At 44.8% G+C, this 18,432-nt stretch overlaps 1 protein-coding gene across 2 annotated transcripts in view; it reads left to right on the top strand.

The window, feature by feature from the left end:
• SECISBP2 (SECIS binding protein 2) overlaps window positions 1-18,432 on the top strand; it is a 38,995-nt gene that overhangs the window by 2,731 nt on the left and 17,832 nt on the right. The window contains exons 2-6 of one of the 2 annotated variants that reach the window (XM_033164158.1): window positions 500-645; window positions 2,372-2,630; window positions 3,780-3,885; window positions 6,446-6,681; window positions 18,134-18,197. In XM_033164158.1, coding sequence (XP_033020049.1) covers window positions 500-645; window positions 2,372-2,630; window positions 3,780-3,885; window positions 6,446-6,681; window positions 18,134-18,197 — 811 coding nt within the window. The remainder of the gene's footprint in view (window positions 1-499; window positions 646-2,371; window positions 2,631-3,779; window positions 3,886-6,445; window positions 6,682-18,133; window positions 18,198-18,432) is intronic. The other variant, XM_033164159.1, reaches the window with a different exon arrangement.

Below are 18,432 nucleotides of genomic sequence, written 5' to 3'. Positions count from 1 at the left end.
GCATTATGTCACACTGAGTGAACTCTAGCCTTTAGAACCAAGGAGCTGAACCTGGGTAAAGGCATGTGTGTGTCTAAGAGAAATTCTTGCATGAGAGGGGAGAAGTTGGGGCCAGGAAGGTGCATATGAGCCTGAAGCCTGCTTCTAGTCTCCTAATCATTCTTAATAGCTAAACCAGCATTGCGCCTGTCTATAGTGTATTTGCCTGCCTATAGTGTATTTTCTGCAGCTGTCATCAATGGAGATTAGTCTTCCCCCTTATAAATGCAAAGTTGAGATGTTGCATGTGCAACAATTTGCTTAAGCACTAAAATTCTTGGTGCATTTTTCAGTGTTCTGTTACAGATTTAATTTTTTCCCCTACTCGTTTTGGTTGAGCAGAAGAACAAGGCACCAGCTTCTCCTTCTTGTGTGACTGTTTGGTTCACATAGATGGGGCTTTTCACTTACTTTGGTTAATCTCCAAGTGCATGTAGCCAAAACCAATTTTGTTTCTCAGGGCATCAAGTTATCAGCAGAGGTCAAACCGTTTGTCCCCAAATATGCGGCAGTAACAGTGGCATGGTCAGAACCCTCAGAAGCATGTGTCTTTCCTAGATACTATGGTACATGCTACCCATATGTTCAAGAGCCACCAGTGGATAAGTATGTACCCTTCTACATCTCATTTCTTGGGGGACTGTTAACGTACCTTTAATTTAGATGCCATAGCTGTTTGGCAAGTTAAGTGCATTTTGGTAATTAATTGGGTAAGCTCATTCAATGTTTTAGGCCACAACATTGAACCCACCTCTCACGGGACACATTTCAAAGACGATGGTGACTTTGGGCTTTTGATCCCTAAACATTTGCTTTATCACATGTGGAATTACTGTAACTGGTATTTTGCTCTCAGATGTTTTGAGACTACAATTCCCATCATCCCTGACCACTGGTCCTGCTAGCTGGGGATCATGGGAGTTGCAGGCCAAAAATATCTGGAGGGCCGAGGTTGAGGAAGCCTGGACTAATGGCTACTAAGGATGAGTAGGGGGTTGACTTTTTTGAACAAATTAAATCAATTGCAGTACTTTCCCCCAAGAACAGACCCCAAAACACAGTGTATTGGGTAGTAATAATACAATGCTCTTTGGTGGGGTGTAGAATCATGTTCCCTTATAAATGGGATTATTTGTCTGTGTGATAGAAGTCCCAGCCCACTACAGCCCCTAAGGCTTTCATACCTAGTAGGGTATCAAATGGCTACCATTCTTTTCTATGACATTTGCCTAAAGCTCTAAAGGCTCCGAATGCAGTGTGCTCTTTTGCAATGCTCTAAATTGTGTGTGATTAAGATAGCTGGGATGGTGGGGAGCTAACTGACTTTCATTAGACGCAGTGGAGCTTCTTGGGGATTTCTAAATCTTTTTCCATAAAAAAAATATAGTCTACTAATCACCATAAGCAAAATCATGCTCTTTTAAAAGTTAATTATTGTGAAAGGGGAACAGTTCCCCGACCCACCCCCAAGACTTATTTTGAAGGGAACTGGAGACTTCTTGGGAGAAGGAGAATCTGCAAAAAAAAAAAAATCTTTCCTCCTCTTCTGTAATTAGTTGCCTCTAACATCACTAAGATCAGCAATATGACACCACCTTTTGAATATAATGTACACCTATTTGAATTGCATCTCTTCCCCCTTTTCATTGTATTATTGCTTGCAGCTTAGGGAAGAAGTTTCATACCCCAAATCTGATGCATGCCTCTCTGATTTTAACAGATCAGCCTTACACCACATATTTTGAACACTACCATTTTATGCTTACTGTTTCTCAAAGGATGCTTGGGCTGCAGTCCAAACGCCTGCTTGGCTGTGACTGGAGTAGCACCAGAAAGTGGGAAAGGAAAGATTGCCCCTTCCCTGTGCCAGCTCCCAGGCTGGCACAGTGAAGAAACCTGGAGCACACCTATTGCCATCATGTGATGGACAGCAGGGCTGGCCCCCGGCACCACTCTCCTCACCTTCATCCTCCCCATCCCAATTTTGTGGGTTTCTGCTGATCGCCGCCAGCTTCTACCCAGCTTTCAGGTGACTGCATGAAGTTCCTTGATGGCAGGACTTCCTTCCCCACCTCCAGGGGTGGTGGGGAAGCTGTCAGAACTGAGCAGAGGAAGATTTTCACCCCCTCCAAGGAAGATTTGGGGTTCCTGTGTTAGTAAAATTAATTGGTTATTTTATTAGTGGTTGTATGCTTATGGCTTAAATAGAATTTGTTTTGTAATTATATGATAAATTCTGTTATAGCCCAAGCATTTGTTTTCATTATATTTTCCCTTGTAAACCTTGTCATGTGTCCAACTAAAAATATAATAATATGTTTATTTAATTTAGACAACAGATACATACTCAAGATGCGCCCTGGGATAATGCCACCTCTCATTCTCAATATCGATCTCAGAGCCTTATGGGATGTAGTTCGCTTGGGGAGTATACCAGTCCTTATTCAATTAATGCTGCACCAAATGTATATGCAGTTACCAACTTTCAGTGTCCGAACAACAGCCCCAAGCTTTACAGCGCCTCGAAACCGGACAGAGACTCTGCCAAACAGACTCCTCTTATCCGAAAAGAGGCTGCAGCTTTTTGCCAGGTAAGTGAAGACAGCCTAGTAGATAACGCATTTCTGTCTTGCTGCAGCTTGCATCAGTAACTGGATTGCAGTAATAGCAGGCTTGTTTAGCGCTCCATTTTCAAAGAGTTGGAGTAGTACTCCCCCCCCCCAGCATTTCCCCACCCCCACACATTCTAGTGGGTCTTTCAGCTTTCATTGGTCCCTGCCAGCACCTATGGTTACTAGGGATCTGTGCGGGACCTTCAGTGATTGTGCACTGATCATAGCTAGCTTCTGATTCTCTTTGTATGGGTTGACTCAACCAAACAGCGGCCGCAGTCTCTACGGGATAGTATTATAAAGCTGAAACAAATTGTTAGTTATTAAAATTCAGTGAAATATTCATAGCCCAGGTTTGTGTGCAGCATGAGCAGATTCTAGTGGAAGATTCTAGTGGAACAGTCTGCTCGGGCACAAATGAAACCATATCCAAGGCAGGGAGCAGCCTGGCCACCTTGCATTAGTCTAGCAAATACCCTGCCGCAGAAACATAGCCCTGTTGAAGTAGCAGGCCTGAGTTTTCCCTCTGTTACTCAACAGTTCGTGAGAAACATGAGCTTTATAAAATGCTCAGCAGCTGAAGCAAGATTTGGCTGTCATAATCAGCCAACATTCCTAGTGTGTGTTTTGGAGAAAACTGCACTGGAAATGAAAAGTGGACCAGCAATTTGTGAGGACGCCCTTCCTGCTTTGAATGATCTGCGCTTCTCCATGGCGCAACAGATGGATTGGGAGTGGGTTTTTTAGGGGGTTTCTGAAAGATATACGTAAGCTAGGACCACATGCCTAGACGAACTCGACAAAGCTGAAACCCTGAATTTATCAGGAAATTCAATATTGGATAATAGCTAAGAGAAGCTCCAGCAATGCTTCCATGGATGTTTAACACATCTCCAGAGACAACTTTAACGTTATTTGTATCTGGACTTTGAAAAGTGCAAAAAACAAATTGTACAGATAAAAAAATACTCCTTTTGCATTGGCTCTTGAGCAACAGATAACATTATGTACTACTTTTTAGTGTTTGTGTACTGAAATTCTGCTCTGATATAATTTGGAACATAGATATGGAGATGAAAAATTAAGCCCTTTTAAAAAAAGATTGAAAGATGTTGTTATTTTGTACAGAGGCGATCAAAAGACCATGCATCCAAATGGGAGAGTAAGAGACCTGATGGATCCACAGAGAGTTCATCTTACACAGCTCTGCATGGAAGAAATCCTATTAAATCAGGTACTACAATAACAATTGCAGTATTTTGCACATCGGTGTGAATAGAAGTTCTGCAATTGCAGAAAAAGCCCGTGTATGATTTAAGGCAGTGATGGCGAACCTTTTAGAGCCTGAATCATGAAGTTTTAGTTTAGAAAAACAACAACTCATTAGCGTATTTTGTCTTAAAAGAAAAACACAATAACAGAGCTTTCAAGGATAAAAACAATTTTATTATTGAAAGGCAAAAGTTTGCATTTGGCATGCTTTTGAACAATTATTGTGATGTTTGCTGTTGTACGCATGCTGATAATTTGTCTAACCTTGCTGAACTCAAGGCAGCTTACTCAGGAACAACAGACTGGTGGGAGGCCCTAGCGCATCAAGTAGACACCTGCTCAGAACCTCGCTCGCCCGCTCACCAGGGTTACCAAGGCTCTAAATGCACCTGAGAGCAGAGCAGGAAGGCGGGTCGGGCACAACCGAGTTTAATGGCAGGGAGGCGGAGCCAGCCCAGAGGCAGCCGTTAGGTTTGGTTGCAGTGGCAGATGGGCTTGGTTGGTGACTTGAGTAGCGGTGCTGCAGGCTTCGGGTGGAGCAGCAGTTTCCTGGCACGAATCCTTCTCCCCACCCCACCCCACCCCAGCGCGGCCCCAAGGGTGAAAATGGTGCCCTAGCAGCGCTGGGACCATGCTAGAAGCGGCCAGGAGCCTCGTGCAGCACTGGAGCGTCACTTTTACCCCCTAGCTACAGCCCTGCTGGGGCGACGGTGCGTGTGCCCTCAGAGAGGGCTCCGAGTGCCCCCTCTGGCACCCCTGCTATAGGTTCGCCACCACTGATTTAAGGTAATTTCTAGTTTCCTTGCAGTTGATAAGTTGACATAGCAGCCAGTGTGGTGTAGTGGTTAAGAGCAGTAGACTCGTAATCTGGGGAACCGGGTTCGCGTCTCCGCTCCTCCACATGCAGCTGCTGGGTGACCTTGGGCTAGTCACACTTCTCTGAAGTCTCTCAGCCCCACTCACCTCACAGAGTGTTTGTTGTGGGGGAGGAAGGGAAAGGAGAATGTTAGCCGCTTTGAAACTCCTTCGGGTAGTGAAAAGCAGGATATCAAATCCAAACTCTTCTTCTTCTTCTTCTTTATCTAAAGAGCTCAATTAATTCTGGTGATTTCTGCTTTATGAATAAAATATTGCATGCCCTTTAGCAATTAAAAGGATTTGCTTTGTGTCTCAAAACATTTTTTTTTAAAGCTGTCCTCCACCTTTCTTGAAGGTAGCTAACAACCTCAATAATACAAGCAATGATACAGTACTCAATTACCTATATACTTGAGTATAAGCCTAGTTTTTCAGCACACTTTTTGTGCTTTAAAAGCTGCCCTCGGCTTATACTCAAGTCAACCATTCCTTAAGAAGTGTACAAGAACGGTGGTTCTTTACTCTCCCCAGGCAGCTTGTTCCATTCCTGAACTGCTCACATAAATGCAAACTTTAGACCCCAGAAGACAGAAAGCCTATCAGTTAAGGAAGTATTAAAACCCCACAGGTGCTCACTTTCCCTGGCTCCTGCTTAAACAGGACAGGATCCCAGCCTTCTCTGTATAACACAAGGGAACATTGCGCTGTGGGTTAAACCACAGAGCCCTAGGGCTTGCTGATCAGAAGAATGGCAGTTCGAAACCCTGCGACAGGGTGAGCTCCACAGCAGCAAAGGAGGAAGAGGAAGGAGCAGCCCAAAGGGCTGCTTTGGGCTGCTCGTTCCTCCTCTACCACAGTGGCAAAGGTGAACCGGCTTATACTTGAGCCAATAAGCTTTCCCACATTTTTGTAGGGAAATTAGGTGCCTCGGCTTATATTTGGGTCGACTTATACTTGAGTATATACGGTACATACGGTGTGGATAAGACTGGGAGTAATTTTCATTGGCACCCAGTACACTCGTTCCCTTAGCGCAATTATTTCCATTTGCGTTCTCCCTGCTATTCTCTCGCTGCTCAGACACCCCCCCCCATCTGCTCAAGAATGGTTGTTTTTTTTTGGGGGGGGGACTCAGAACAGGTTTAGGGGCCGTGCAGGAAGAGGAGAGAGTTGGGAAGGTCCTTGAACTATGCAACAGGAAAAAAGTTCATTTAAATATTTGTTGAATGGTTTAAGGCAAAGGTCTTATGTAAAAGAAAGGTCATCGTAGGAGAGTGGGCAAGAGAAAACTCTCACAGGAGGCCAAATTCAGACGGAAAGGGACGTATTTCTGAAACTTGAAGTGCAACACTTTTGCTAGCTATCCCTCCCCCCCCCCCGGGTGTATCATTTTTACCCAGTTTGTTTTTATTGATCAGCACTTCATCTTTATATGTGGTTAAGATATTGTTAACTTCATTATTTTATACTTGTGCAATATTGTTAGCTGTTTTGCACTCTCATTGGGATGTGAAGCTGGATCCAAGTATGAGTAAGAGAGTAATTTTTTATTTTTGCTAAAAAGCATTGTATGATGTGTAATGATTACTAAAAGCAATAAACTATTTACATATCGTGGAGAAATACGCTACTTTGCATATAAACTCTTTTTCTATTTTAATTAGACAGGCCCATTAAAGCAGCAAATGGGAAATTCAAGCAAATTCCAGCTGCTGAGTGTCTTCCGGAACCTGCATTTGAAATTACCCTCTCAGATTTCCCAAAATTGCAAGGCTTGGGAAGTAGTGATCTGTTGGGTATTAAAAAATGTGCATGGGGACCATTGGGCTCGGCTGAAGGAGATAAGCTGCCTCCGAAACCTCCAGGAAAACCCACCGTTTCAGCTCTGATAACCAAAGAGGTTAGCTATTTCATAGGCTAAGATGCTGAATGATAATGTGTTAATATGAAGCTACTTGCTTGATCAATATTTGTATGTTTAAAAATTGTGGGAAATGTGCAAAAGTAAATAGACACTTTTTCTTTTCAGTAGTATCATCTCCTGTTATATGTGAGACTAGCTTTAGAACTGAATTCTTCCCCAGTCAGTCAGATTTTCCCAAAGGCTACTTGTCCTATTATGTCGGGGTTTGGGTGCTGGAGCTCCTCGTGCACGGCCTTGGATTGGTTATGCACGAGGTACCAGTTGCGGGGAAAGTGGCCAGCGTTCCGCGTGCTTTTGAGCACGGTCGCCGGCCAAGCCTCACAGTCTGAAGGATGATGAGTAAGCCAATTGACGACTCCGATGAAGTGTGAGTTTCTAATTGCCTTCTTTAATGAACAGTTGCCTCGTGAAATAAAATATATACCCTGACTCTGAATAGACGGACCAGTTTAAAGAAATTAAATTTTTTACTTTACTCCCCCCTTTAACCCCAAAGGAAGACAGACACCGGTTGTATCTTTAGTGGCTTCGGCAGAACCCGCATAGGCTCGTCCCCTAAGCTAAGTTCTCCTAAGCTTAAAGACCCTGCGCGCCCAATCTTCCGCGAGGCTAACTAAATAAACTAAAACCGAAATATCTTCCGCAATTCTAGCCCTAGGCTAAACCTAAAGAAAACCTAACTAAGGCTAAACCGAATGATCTTCCGCGATCTAACTCTAACTAAAGAAAAACCCATCCAACCCGTCCAGCCCGCTCCTAGCCCCTTAAACTAAACTTGACTTCAACTAAAACCCAACTAAAAGAACATAAGAAGAACGTGCGGTCTCGTGCTACTACTCCTGCCTAAGCGGGGTGCCTCTGCCTTTTATTAGGGAACAAACGTGACATCATCAATAGTACTTTAACCAATAAAATCACTGTTGCTGCCCTCCAAAAGGGCGGGAAGCAAGTTTAACGCTCATTAACAATTTTGAACATGACCGGATCTACAAAATAAAGGCGGATTAATCTTGTAAGTGAATCACACTATTCATTCATGCTTTCACTTTCACTTTTGCGCGCAATTATACCAAAAGTAGACCTTAAAAAACCCATAAAATAACCAATTAATTATGAATCCATGGCGGATCCGTGAAACGTATTCCGACATATCATCTTTCTTTTTTTGTTTTAAATTAAATTAATTTTGATTTAGTTATATAAAAAAAAATTAGAGATATCATAAGCATTTATCTTGACACAAACATTACCATTTGCTTCGATATAAACCTCGACATGAAAAGGCAAAGCGTCAACAGTGCTGACAGTGTCCACATCAAGACTGTGATATAAACACCAGCAAAACCATCAACATCCACCCCTTTCATAGGAGGAAATACTTGTACAATAATGTAGCAATAAAGTCATGAAAATAACAAACCACTAGCCGAACATAAAAAATGATCGATCCGATACACTATAAACCTTCTAGGCATATATAAATACTTCAATATGTAGTGTAACACAACAAATCACCTCATAAGCATGTATACTTTCGCGTGCAGCGTAAAACAACAAATTACTCCCCAAACACAAGAGAGGACCTGATACAGGTCCAAAATTAAGAATAACGGATAACGACTGCCCAAACATAAGAGAGGTCCCGATCCGGGACCCAAAATTAAAGTATAACTAGAGCTGGGGCTACATGGCCTACCCAGACCCCTCCCCCATTTTTTTTTTAATTTTTTATTTGGAAACTAAGGAAAATGGATAAGGAAACATAAAAGGGTTGTGGCTCTGAGGCTACAGAATCGAGGGAACTTTAGATTCTGGACTTACCACAGCGACCACAGGTAACGGGGAACTAGGGTCCGATTCCAGAGAGGGGATTTAAGCCACCTATGTACAAGTGGTTTTCGCCACAAGAGGGGATTTAAGCTACCTACATAAAGGTGTCCCAGCCAGGATGAGGATTTAAACCATCTACGCAAGGGTTTCCAGCGAAACGAGATGGGAATTAAACCAACTACATAAAGGTCTCCCATCAACAGCAGGAAACAGAGTGAAGGGAAAAGCTGGGAACCTGGTTTACTGCCAAAAGGTAGCATATAGAGGGGTATTCTTCAAAGAAAATAGGGGTACCAAAAGGGTAGGACGCCACCAGACTTGACACATATATCTTGAACAAATCCGAGAATGACCAATTCTTTGACCAAAGGAAATATTTCAAATAAGGCATATAAGTGTTACCACATTTTGAACTACAACTTTTGCAAGCACAACGTGGAGATTTAGGATTATTGAGATAAAACATATATGTATAAATATGTCTATGACTAGAACTGCACAAAGATGATGTTTTTAACCTTACATAAACATTTCCATATCATCAAAGTTGTGACGCTCTAAATGGAAATCATTTCAGAAAAATTATCATATATATAAACACCCATATCATTAATTACCAAGCTATATGGAAAACACATGTAATATGCGAGGCGGATATTTCAAGAAGCATACAAAGGCAAATATGCAATTTTTACAAGTACAATATAAAGTACAAGACAGGTTTAGAACTGCAAAATGGTGTTGGAGAGGAGGATGAAGACGATGAATGAGTTGCCGGTCGTCTTCTTCTCCGACTACACATGACCATGTAGAAGAAATAGTCCTGGAACTCAGGAAAAGTTCATGGAGCTCAGGAAAGTACTGAAACATCGAGTTCTGAAGAAACAACGATACCTGTAGAAGAAAGGAGGTTAAGCAAGCAAATCAAGGTGATCTGCTAGTGAATGCAGGTATGGGAATAACTGGAACAAATCTAGGCAGCCAGGAACCAGAGGCCGCCCAGAGGCAAACAAAAGGCATAGGCAGTAGGAGGGTAAGGCAAACTGCCCAGAACTCAACTGGTGCTGTTAGTTGAGCACTTTTGAAGAATTGCTGCATTTGACAGGAAGTTGAGAAGTTAGCGAATAGCTAACAACCAGAGTTAGACATCACGGCTTGTGATGAAAAGGGAGTATCGAATTTCACGCAAAGTTTGTCCAGCGTGTTTCTTGAGTGAAGAATGGAGTTGAGCACACAAACAGGTGTGGGAAATAGGGGTTCTTTCCGCAGAAGTAGGGACAGTCCTCCGCTGAGAAGATTAAGCAACAAGGGGTTGTCGTTGAAGATGCAGGCTGGCAAGTACCACGCAGGGTTACATGACTTGATCTTCAGGTGAAGAGTTCCTTGCGGAAGACAGTACTTCTGAGCACAAGGAGGAACTGCCTGAAGAGCCTGTAGTAGAGTTCTTGGTTGATGCAGGAAAAGATACTCCAGAAGAATACCTGGGGAGATGCGGAGCATATTTGCAACCAGGTAGAGAGCAACAGAAAGCAGGTGAAAAGGGTTTGCGGTTTTGGTTGGAAACAGGTATGCTGCAAGAAGTGATGGCAGCAATCTGTAGGCACGGTGAGTACCATTCAAAACCAGCCAACAGAATGCCCATGCAAAAGACAGCACGGAACATAGCAAGGAGCGTCCCATGGTTGACGATTGGATCACTGAGACAAAGGAAAGTTTCAACGGCGTGAGAGTGCTTGAAGATGCTGCTGAACAGAACTTGTAGACAGGAGAATTCACCTTACCAAGCAGTGAAATTCTCCAGGAGAACTTTGCAATAGGTTTTCTGCAAGGGACAGTTTGAAGACTATCAAGGGAACACTCTAAAGTCAATGACTGTGGAGCTTTATCCATGAGGTACTGATGGAGAGTAAAGAGTTGCATGTGATTCTGGTGTAGCAGCTCTTTGATTAGGGCCTCTGCTGCAGCGAGCTTTTCTGACGTCAGCGCCCATTGGTCGACCCATACAGGGGGTCCTTCCTTCCATGTGAGTGGAAGAGCATGTACTGGCGCTGATGCAAAGGCCCACATCAAAAATGCGTATGGACAACAGTTCTTGCTTTAGACAATAAGTCTCTACCCCAAAGGGTGATAGGCACATCCATAACAAGTGGACGGAGCTGCACCATGGAGCCTGAGTCTGACTGGAAGGTAATCGGATGCACGCTCTGGTGGGCGGGTTCGAAACCTCCGACTCCGAAGACTTCCTGGGTGACAGTCGTTGCCCACTGGTCAGGCCAATCTTTTCTGGCGATCACTGTAACATCTGCGCCTGTATCAAGAAGACCCTTGATCTTTCGTCCACCCATTTCTAAGACGAGATGAGGGCGTTCTTCTGTAATCTTGATTAGCGCCATTGCTGTCTGAGGAGGCAAAGAGTCTACAGGAGCTGTAGGCGTAGAAGTAAGCAAATAGAGTCTGGCAATTTCCAAACCTTTTGTTAGGACACAAGGAACAGTTGAAAATCCTGGAATCAGCAACTGCGATGAATCTGTGATTCGAACTAGGCCTGCAGTCAGTGTGACTGTGGCAGGGAGGCGATCCATCCTAGGCAGGATAAGGCAAATTGAGGTGTCTGGGAATGGACCACGAATGGATGTTGGCAATTGCTGAGCAAACCATGGATTTGAAAAGTAACAGTCCTCTGTTAAGAAGAGTGGTATACCTGGGACAGAAGATTCTTCTTGTTCTTCGTTGGCAGTGTTTGAAGATATCTTTTTGGCTTCGGGTTTTTTGCACTGCTGAAGTTGGCAACTCTGAAGCTGCTTGGCGTTGAGTTGGCAAACTTGAGGTTCCTCTGTTGGTAAAAGTTGCTGATGCTGTTGAACCTGCTGGCATTCAGTCAGTTGTGCATCAAACTGGCAGGATGGAACTTCTTCTTTGACACGAGGCAGTAGAAGTTGTTGTTCCTGATAGTTGTTTGGTTGTGGCGGGCTGAGCTTAAAAGCTGGAGGTGACACAAAGGTGTGGACATTGTTAACTGGAGTGATGTTTAAGCTTCCACAAGAGGGAGCTGGCTCACTCACTTGCATTCTTTGGCCACATGGAAAGTGATCATCAGCTGGGTTGCAACTTGAACACTGCTGTTTCATCAAGGGCAAATGTCCTTCAATGACAGATTGACCTTGATTTGAAGATGAATAAAGCTCAGGAGTTGCGAGATTGATCTCAGTAGGATGTCCTCTCAACGTTGAAGGCAATTCTGCGATCAGAGGCTTGACTGTGATTGCTTGCTGTGAAGCAGGATCAACATCAGCAGGAACTGAAGGGCGGTCAGCAGAAGGTGAACTGAATGCTGTGTTCTCTACTGGAACCCTTTGAATAGGTAAGGCAGATGATGAAACCTCTGGAACCTGAATGCTTGATGAGGTCACATCTTTTCTCTGGACATCTGAAGAGTAGATATCTCTCTGGATCACTCTTTTTTCCTGATGACCTGGATAAGGAGTAGCGTTGTTCACCTTTCTGGGATGGTTGACCTTCATGATGTTCTTGAACTTGCACCCTATTGTTTTACCGGGGCCGGGGCGCGGCCCGCAGAACCGTTTCCCTGAACTGGAGATGAGGTAGGTGATGTGTTTTGTGGATTCAAGCGACAATCATTCGCCCAATGAAATCCTTTCTGACAGATGGGACATCTCTCTGGTGGCTTGGCAGAAGGCCTTGGCGTTGTTGTGCACTGCGACCGGAAATGCCCATCGCCTCCACACCCATAGCACTTCTTGACTGGCGTAGAGCTGTCTTGACGTGGCATCTGTACCGCAGCTGCCAAGAGCTGTGCTTTGTAGGAGTGGGTACCGACATTCTGGCAGACGCGTAGCATCTCAGTCAATGTGGCATCTGGACGAGCTGCAACTGCTGTTAGGGCATTCTTGCAGTCATCATTGGCATTTTCAAAGGCAAGTTGTTTTGTCAGCATGTTTCTGGCATGACGATCTTCTATCTGGCGTTCCACTGCAACAATCAGGCGATCCACGAAGTCCCCATAAGGTTCTTTTGGACCTTGCCTAACTGCAGCGAATCCTGATACTGAGCTAGCATCTGTGCGATTGGGTAGTCTGCGCCAAGCTTTGACTACAATGTCTGCTATGGTGACAAGTGCAGCATCAGGTATGGCTAGCTGTTGATTGAGATTGGAGTAATGTCCTGATCCTGTGAGCATATCTTCTGTGGCAAGTGGCGTTGCACGTCTGGCTGCTACTTCTTTCCACTCTTGCAGGCACAGAAGAGCATCTGTAGGCGACAGGAAGGTGCGAAGAATCAACTTCCAATCAGATGGCAGAAGTCTACTAGTGGACAGTCCTTCAAGTAAACTTCTAGTATAAGGAGCTTGAAGTCCATTTTCGCGTATGGCTTTTCGCAGTTCACGTAGTGTTTCAAAAGGAATGGCTTGATATCTTGCAGGTTGTCCTCCATTAGCACGAATCACTGGAAAGATGTGCATTGGATCAGCACTAAAGTCTATTTGTCCCAAAGCTGCTTCCAAAGCTTGGGTTCTGCAGATGGGCTGCATTGCTGTTGGATCTGTAGGTGGCATCAGTGAGTTTAAATCTTCTTGATGCTTTCCAAATGATGAGCCACTAGATGGTGCTAAAGAGTCTTTGACATCTGGATGCCTTGAAGATGGCTGACTATGAAGACAAGATGGCTGACTTGAAGTTGGATGAAGACAAGATGGCTGACTTGAAGTTGGAGCATAAGGTTGTTGGCTCTGTACTGCAAGTCCTGGCATCTGGATCATCATTGTTTGGCTTTGCTCTTGTCTTGGAATCTGCATTGGCATTGGAGGTGCTGAAGGGTTGGTAAATTGCTGTTGTGCTGCTTGCATTGAAGCTTGGATTGCTGTTGATTGGAAATCAGCTTGCTGCAAAACTGGAGCTGCTGGCTTGAGCGCGGCCTGCAGGGCAGCAGGGTTTGCTGGCAAAAAGGCTGCTTGCTGCTGCTGCTGCTGGATCGCTGGCAAAAGCGCGGCTTGCGATGAAGGAAGCGGGACCGTTGCTTGGAGCGAGGTCCGCGGCTGCTGCTGACTTGAAATCGCTGGCTGGTAAAAGGCCTGCGATGACTGCTGAGCGACTGGCGGTGGGGCAGTCCGCGGCGGGGCTTGAAAGGCCGACGGCGTCTGCTGCACCGGCACAGGCGGCAATGAATCTGGCAATGACAAATTGGACAAGGGCGAGTGCGTGTACGACAACGGGGCCTGAACTGGCTGCTGCGAGGGGGCCGAAAATGGCACAACCGCAAGCGGCAGCACAGGGGCACTATTAAAAGCAGTATTTCCTAAATTCACTGTTCCATTAAGCAAAACATTTCTTGGAGCGATTTGTTGAAAGCAGTTTCTTACTCTGCTCCATACTAATTGTACAGGAATTCCGATTTTCGGGTTGGCCATAAATTCTAACCCGATCCTTTCCCATGAGGCTAAATCTTTCGTTCCCTCCTTAGGGACCCAGGGACAAATTTCCCCAATGGTTTTAACTAAAAGCTCTACTTCTGATTCAGAGACAGGGTGACCATTTCTTTTCAAAAGGTACAATAAATCTTCACAAAATTTTACTTGAGCAGTTGAGAGTGAGGAGCCCATTTTTTAAACACTTTTCCAAAACTTTTCCTCCCCCACCCGTAGGCTTCTACTAGGGGACACCGGTTCTACCCGTAGGCTTTAACCGAAAAACCTGGCACCCGTAGGCTTTAGCCAGAAAACCTCCACCCCCACCCGTGGGCTTCTACTAGGGGCTACCGGCCCTACCCGTAGGCTTTGACCGAAAAACCTGGCACCCGTAGGCTTTTGCCAGAAAACCTTTCCCTCCCACCCGTAGGCTTTTTCGGGAGACACCGGCCCTACCCGTAGGCTTTGACCGAAAACCCTGGCACCCGTAGGCTTTTGCCAGACCCTGGCACCCGTAGGCTTTTGCCAGAACCCTTCCCACCCGTAGGCTTTAGGGAAGACCTTACTCTGCCCGTAGGCTTACACTAAACTCCTTGCCGCTCTACCCGGGGACCCCTTGGGGCAAAATATACGCGCGCGACTTCTATTTACACTACTTTGGGCAAGCGGTGGATTCGCGCTACTGCAGCGAAATCCTGGATAAACCGGGCCGTTATACCTCACCTCTCAATGTCTGTTTCCGAGCCACTTCCGATATGTTGCCTTTAACCGGAGTCTTCGTGGAAGCGATTTTTGACTACGCTTTGCCTCACACGGGGCACCACTTGTCGGGGTTTGGGTGCTGGAGCTCCTCGTGCACGGCCTTGGATTGGTTATGCACGAGGTACCAGTTGCGGGGAAAGTGGCCAGCGTTCCGCGTGCTTTTGAGCACGGTCGCCGGCCAAGCCTCACAGTCTGAAGGATGATGAGTAAGCCAATTGACGACTCCGATGAAGTGTGAGTTTCTAATTGCCTTCTTTAATGAACAGTTGCCTCGTGAAATAAAATATATACCCTGACTCTGAATAGACGGACCAGTTTAAAGAAATTAAATTTTTTACTTTACTCCCCCCTTTAACCCCAAAGGAAGACAGACACCGGTTGTATCTTTAGTGGCTTCGGCAGAACCCGCATAGGCTCGTCCCCTAAGCTAAGTTCTCCTAAGCTTAAAGACCCTGCGCGCCCAATCTTCCGCGAGGCTAACTAAATAAACTAAAACCGAAATATCTTCCGCAATTCTAGCCCTAGGCTAAACCTAAAGAAAACCTAACTAAGGCTAAACCGAATGATCTTCCGCGATCTAACTCTAACTAAAGAAAAACCCATCCAACCCGTCCAGCCCGCTCCTAGCCCCTTAAACTAAACTTGACTTCAACTAAAACCCAACTAAAAGAACATAAGAAGAACGTGCGGTCTCGTGCTACTACTCCTGCCTAAGCGGGGTGCCTCTGCCTTTTATTAGGGAACAAACGTGACATCATCAATAGTACTTTAACCAATAAAATCACTGTTGCTGCCCTCCAAAAGGGCGGGAAGCAAGTTTAACGCTCATTAACAATTTTGAACATGACCGGATCTACAAAATAAAGGCGGATTAATCTTGTAAGTGAATCACACTATTCATTCATGCTTTCACTTTCACTTTTGCGCGCAATTATACCAAAAGTAGACCTTAAAAAACCCATAAAATAACCAATTAATTATGAATCCATGGCGGATCCGTGAAACGTATTCCGACACTATTACCGGTAGTTTTGTAAGTCCTTGTTCTCCTTTTCTTAAAAAGGCAATCCTGTATCATTCTGAAGATCATTTCTCCCCTGTAGCATTAACAGATAATCTTCCAAAAGGTCATCAAGAATATTACTGTTTTGATGACTAATACTTTATAACCAAGGAAGGAACAATAGAACTCAACAGGAAATCATTTTGGGCTACAGAGAGAGGTAGGCAAGGTCAGACGGTTATTAAACCGCATCTTTAAAAACCGTCTTTAGATGCGGCCAATATGGCCAACTATCACCCAGTCTCAAATCTTCCATTCTTGGGCAAGGTGATTGAACGAGTGGTTGCTGAACAACTCCAGGCATGCCTGGAAGAAGCGGACCATTTGGATCCCTTCCAGTCGGGATTCAGGCCTCATCATGGGACTGAAACTGCCTTGGTTGCACTGGTTGATTATCTCCGGTGGGCTAGGGACAAAGGTGATGAGAGCTGTTTCCTAGTTCTGCTGGATCTCTCAGCGGCTTTTGACACCATCGACCATAACATCCTTCTGGACCGTCTAGAGCATAGCTGTCAACCCTCCCTGCTGTTCCCCACTGCTATATACATAGCTGTCAACCCTCCCTGCTATTTCCTAATGCTATAATAAGGGAATTTCCCGCAAAAAAAGGGAAAGGTTGACAGCTATGGTCTAGAGCGGTTGGGAGCAGGGGGCACTGTTATACAGTGGTTCCGCTCCTTCCTCTTGGGCCGTGTTCAGAAAGTGGTGGGGGGGGGAATGTTCAGACCCCTGGGCTCTCACTTGTGGGGTACCTTAGGGTTCTGTCCTCTCCCCCATGCTTTTCAACATCTACATGCAGCTGCTGGGAGAGATCATCAGGGGGTTTGGGCTGGGTGTTCATCAGTATGCGGATGATACCCAGCTCTACCTCTCTTTTAAATCAAGAGAAGCCAAGTTACAGGGAACCAGGCAGAGGGCCGTCTCGGTAGTGGCACCCGCCCTGTGGAACACCCTCCCACCAGATGTTAAAGAGAAAAACAACTACCAGACTTTTAGAAGACATCTGAAAGCAGCCCTGTTTAGGGAAGCTTTTAATGTTTAATAGATTGTTGTATTTTAACATTCTGTTGGAAGCCACCCAGAGTGGCTGGGGAAACCCAGCCAGATGGGCGGGGTATAAATAATAATAATAATAATAATAATAATAATAATAATAATAATAATATAGACCTAGGGTATAAAGGTACTTCATTTTCTTCCTTTTTTAATCTTTAGATTTTGTACCTGTTTCTATAATAATTCCTGCAAGTGGTGACTCATGGTACTATTTCTCCCTGCAGTAATTTCTGTAGTTCCCTTATGGTGAGATCAGTACATCTTGTGCATGAATCCAATGTGGTTTATATTCCCTCTGCCAGGAGGCACTTAGCAAATGTAAAAAATCATCCTTTTTGAGTACATGTTGTTTGGCAAGCCCAGAACCTATTGATCAGGCATGTGAATCAGCCCTTTGTAAAACAAAAGTTCAGCAACATATGGATAAAGCCAGGCTACGTCTTTCCTTCAAGGCAATTTTTATTCACTGGGTGAAATATAATAACAAACATAATAACAACAAATAAGGTAGTTCCTTTTCTCTCTCCCCAACCCCATATTTTATTTGAATTTTTTTTTCTGAAGGTGAAATATGCCACAAATTTAAAGATGAGTGTCAGGAAACCCCCCCTCCCCACGACAGGTAGCATCCCGGGAGCGTTTGCAGTACAGGGAACCACCCCCTTTGTTCACCAGTTCGTCATCCCCCTTCTCAGGAGGAAGCGACCATTCCTCCAGTGGGGAGGGGGAGTTAGAGGCAGAAAGTCGGCGCAGGAGCTGTGGAGAGATCGCAGAGCCTGAGCACCAAGGGGGAAGCGGGGAACAGGGACAGTTTCCCGCGCCCCGAGTTCGCAGACAGGAAAGACGTGGAAGGGGAGGCGGGGGTTCAGGATCCCGCGCCTCTTTTGCTGGACCAAGAACCGGAAGGGTTCATTCCCGGACTCTGCGGAGGGATGAGATGGACGTTTGTACTTTTGCTCCACTGTAAATATCTGCACAGTAAAGAACTTAGTTTTTAGAAGTTCTGCGTTTGGCTGATTTCTCATGAGCAACCACTGAACGTCCTTACAGTGAGTTTCAGCTTTGGTAAATTACTTAGAGAAAACAAAGTTTTCCACACCTCCACTGGAAGAAAATGTATATGTATCTTACTGATACTTGTAAGTTTAGGAGCCAAGGTAAAGAATTCAAATGTGAGCTCAGTTCCAGGAAGTTTAATACAAGTCTTGATCTTTTGACTGCTGCATGGATTGGATAGAGAGACGGAGCAGGTTGGTGCCTTGCTTTTGTACTAAAGACTGCAATATTCACTGTAGGGAGAAACAACTCCGAAAAAGCATTTCCCAGCAAGACCGTTAAGTGCTTCATCTGATCCTGGAGGTAAGGGCTATCTGTAGTAATAAGTATTTCTTTACTGTTGATATAGCATTCTATTAAGGTCTAAAGTCTACACTTCAGCTAAGCGTGCTTAGAAAGGGTAGAGAAAAGGGATTGGCATGTATCCAGCTAAGTTCTAACAAGGCCTACTAAAATTAATGCACCTGTATTAGTCACACCCATGAATTTCAGTGGGTCTACTCTGAGTAGGACTTAGTTGGCAACAACCCTATTATTC

The sequence above is a fragment of the Lacerta agilis genome, chromosome 11 (genome assembly GCF_009819535.1).
Source record: "Lacerta agilis isolate rLacAgi1 chromosome 11, rLacAgi1.pri, whole genome shotgun sequence".
Classification (NCBI taxonomy): Eukaryota; Metazoa; Chordata; class Lepidosauria; order Squamata; family Lacertidae; genus Lacerta; species Lacerta agilis.
This window is presented reverse-complemented; position numbering and strand designations above follow the sequence as displayed.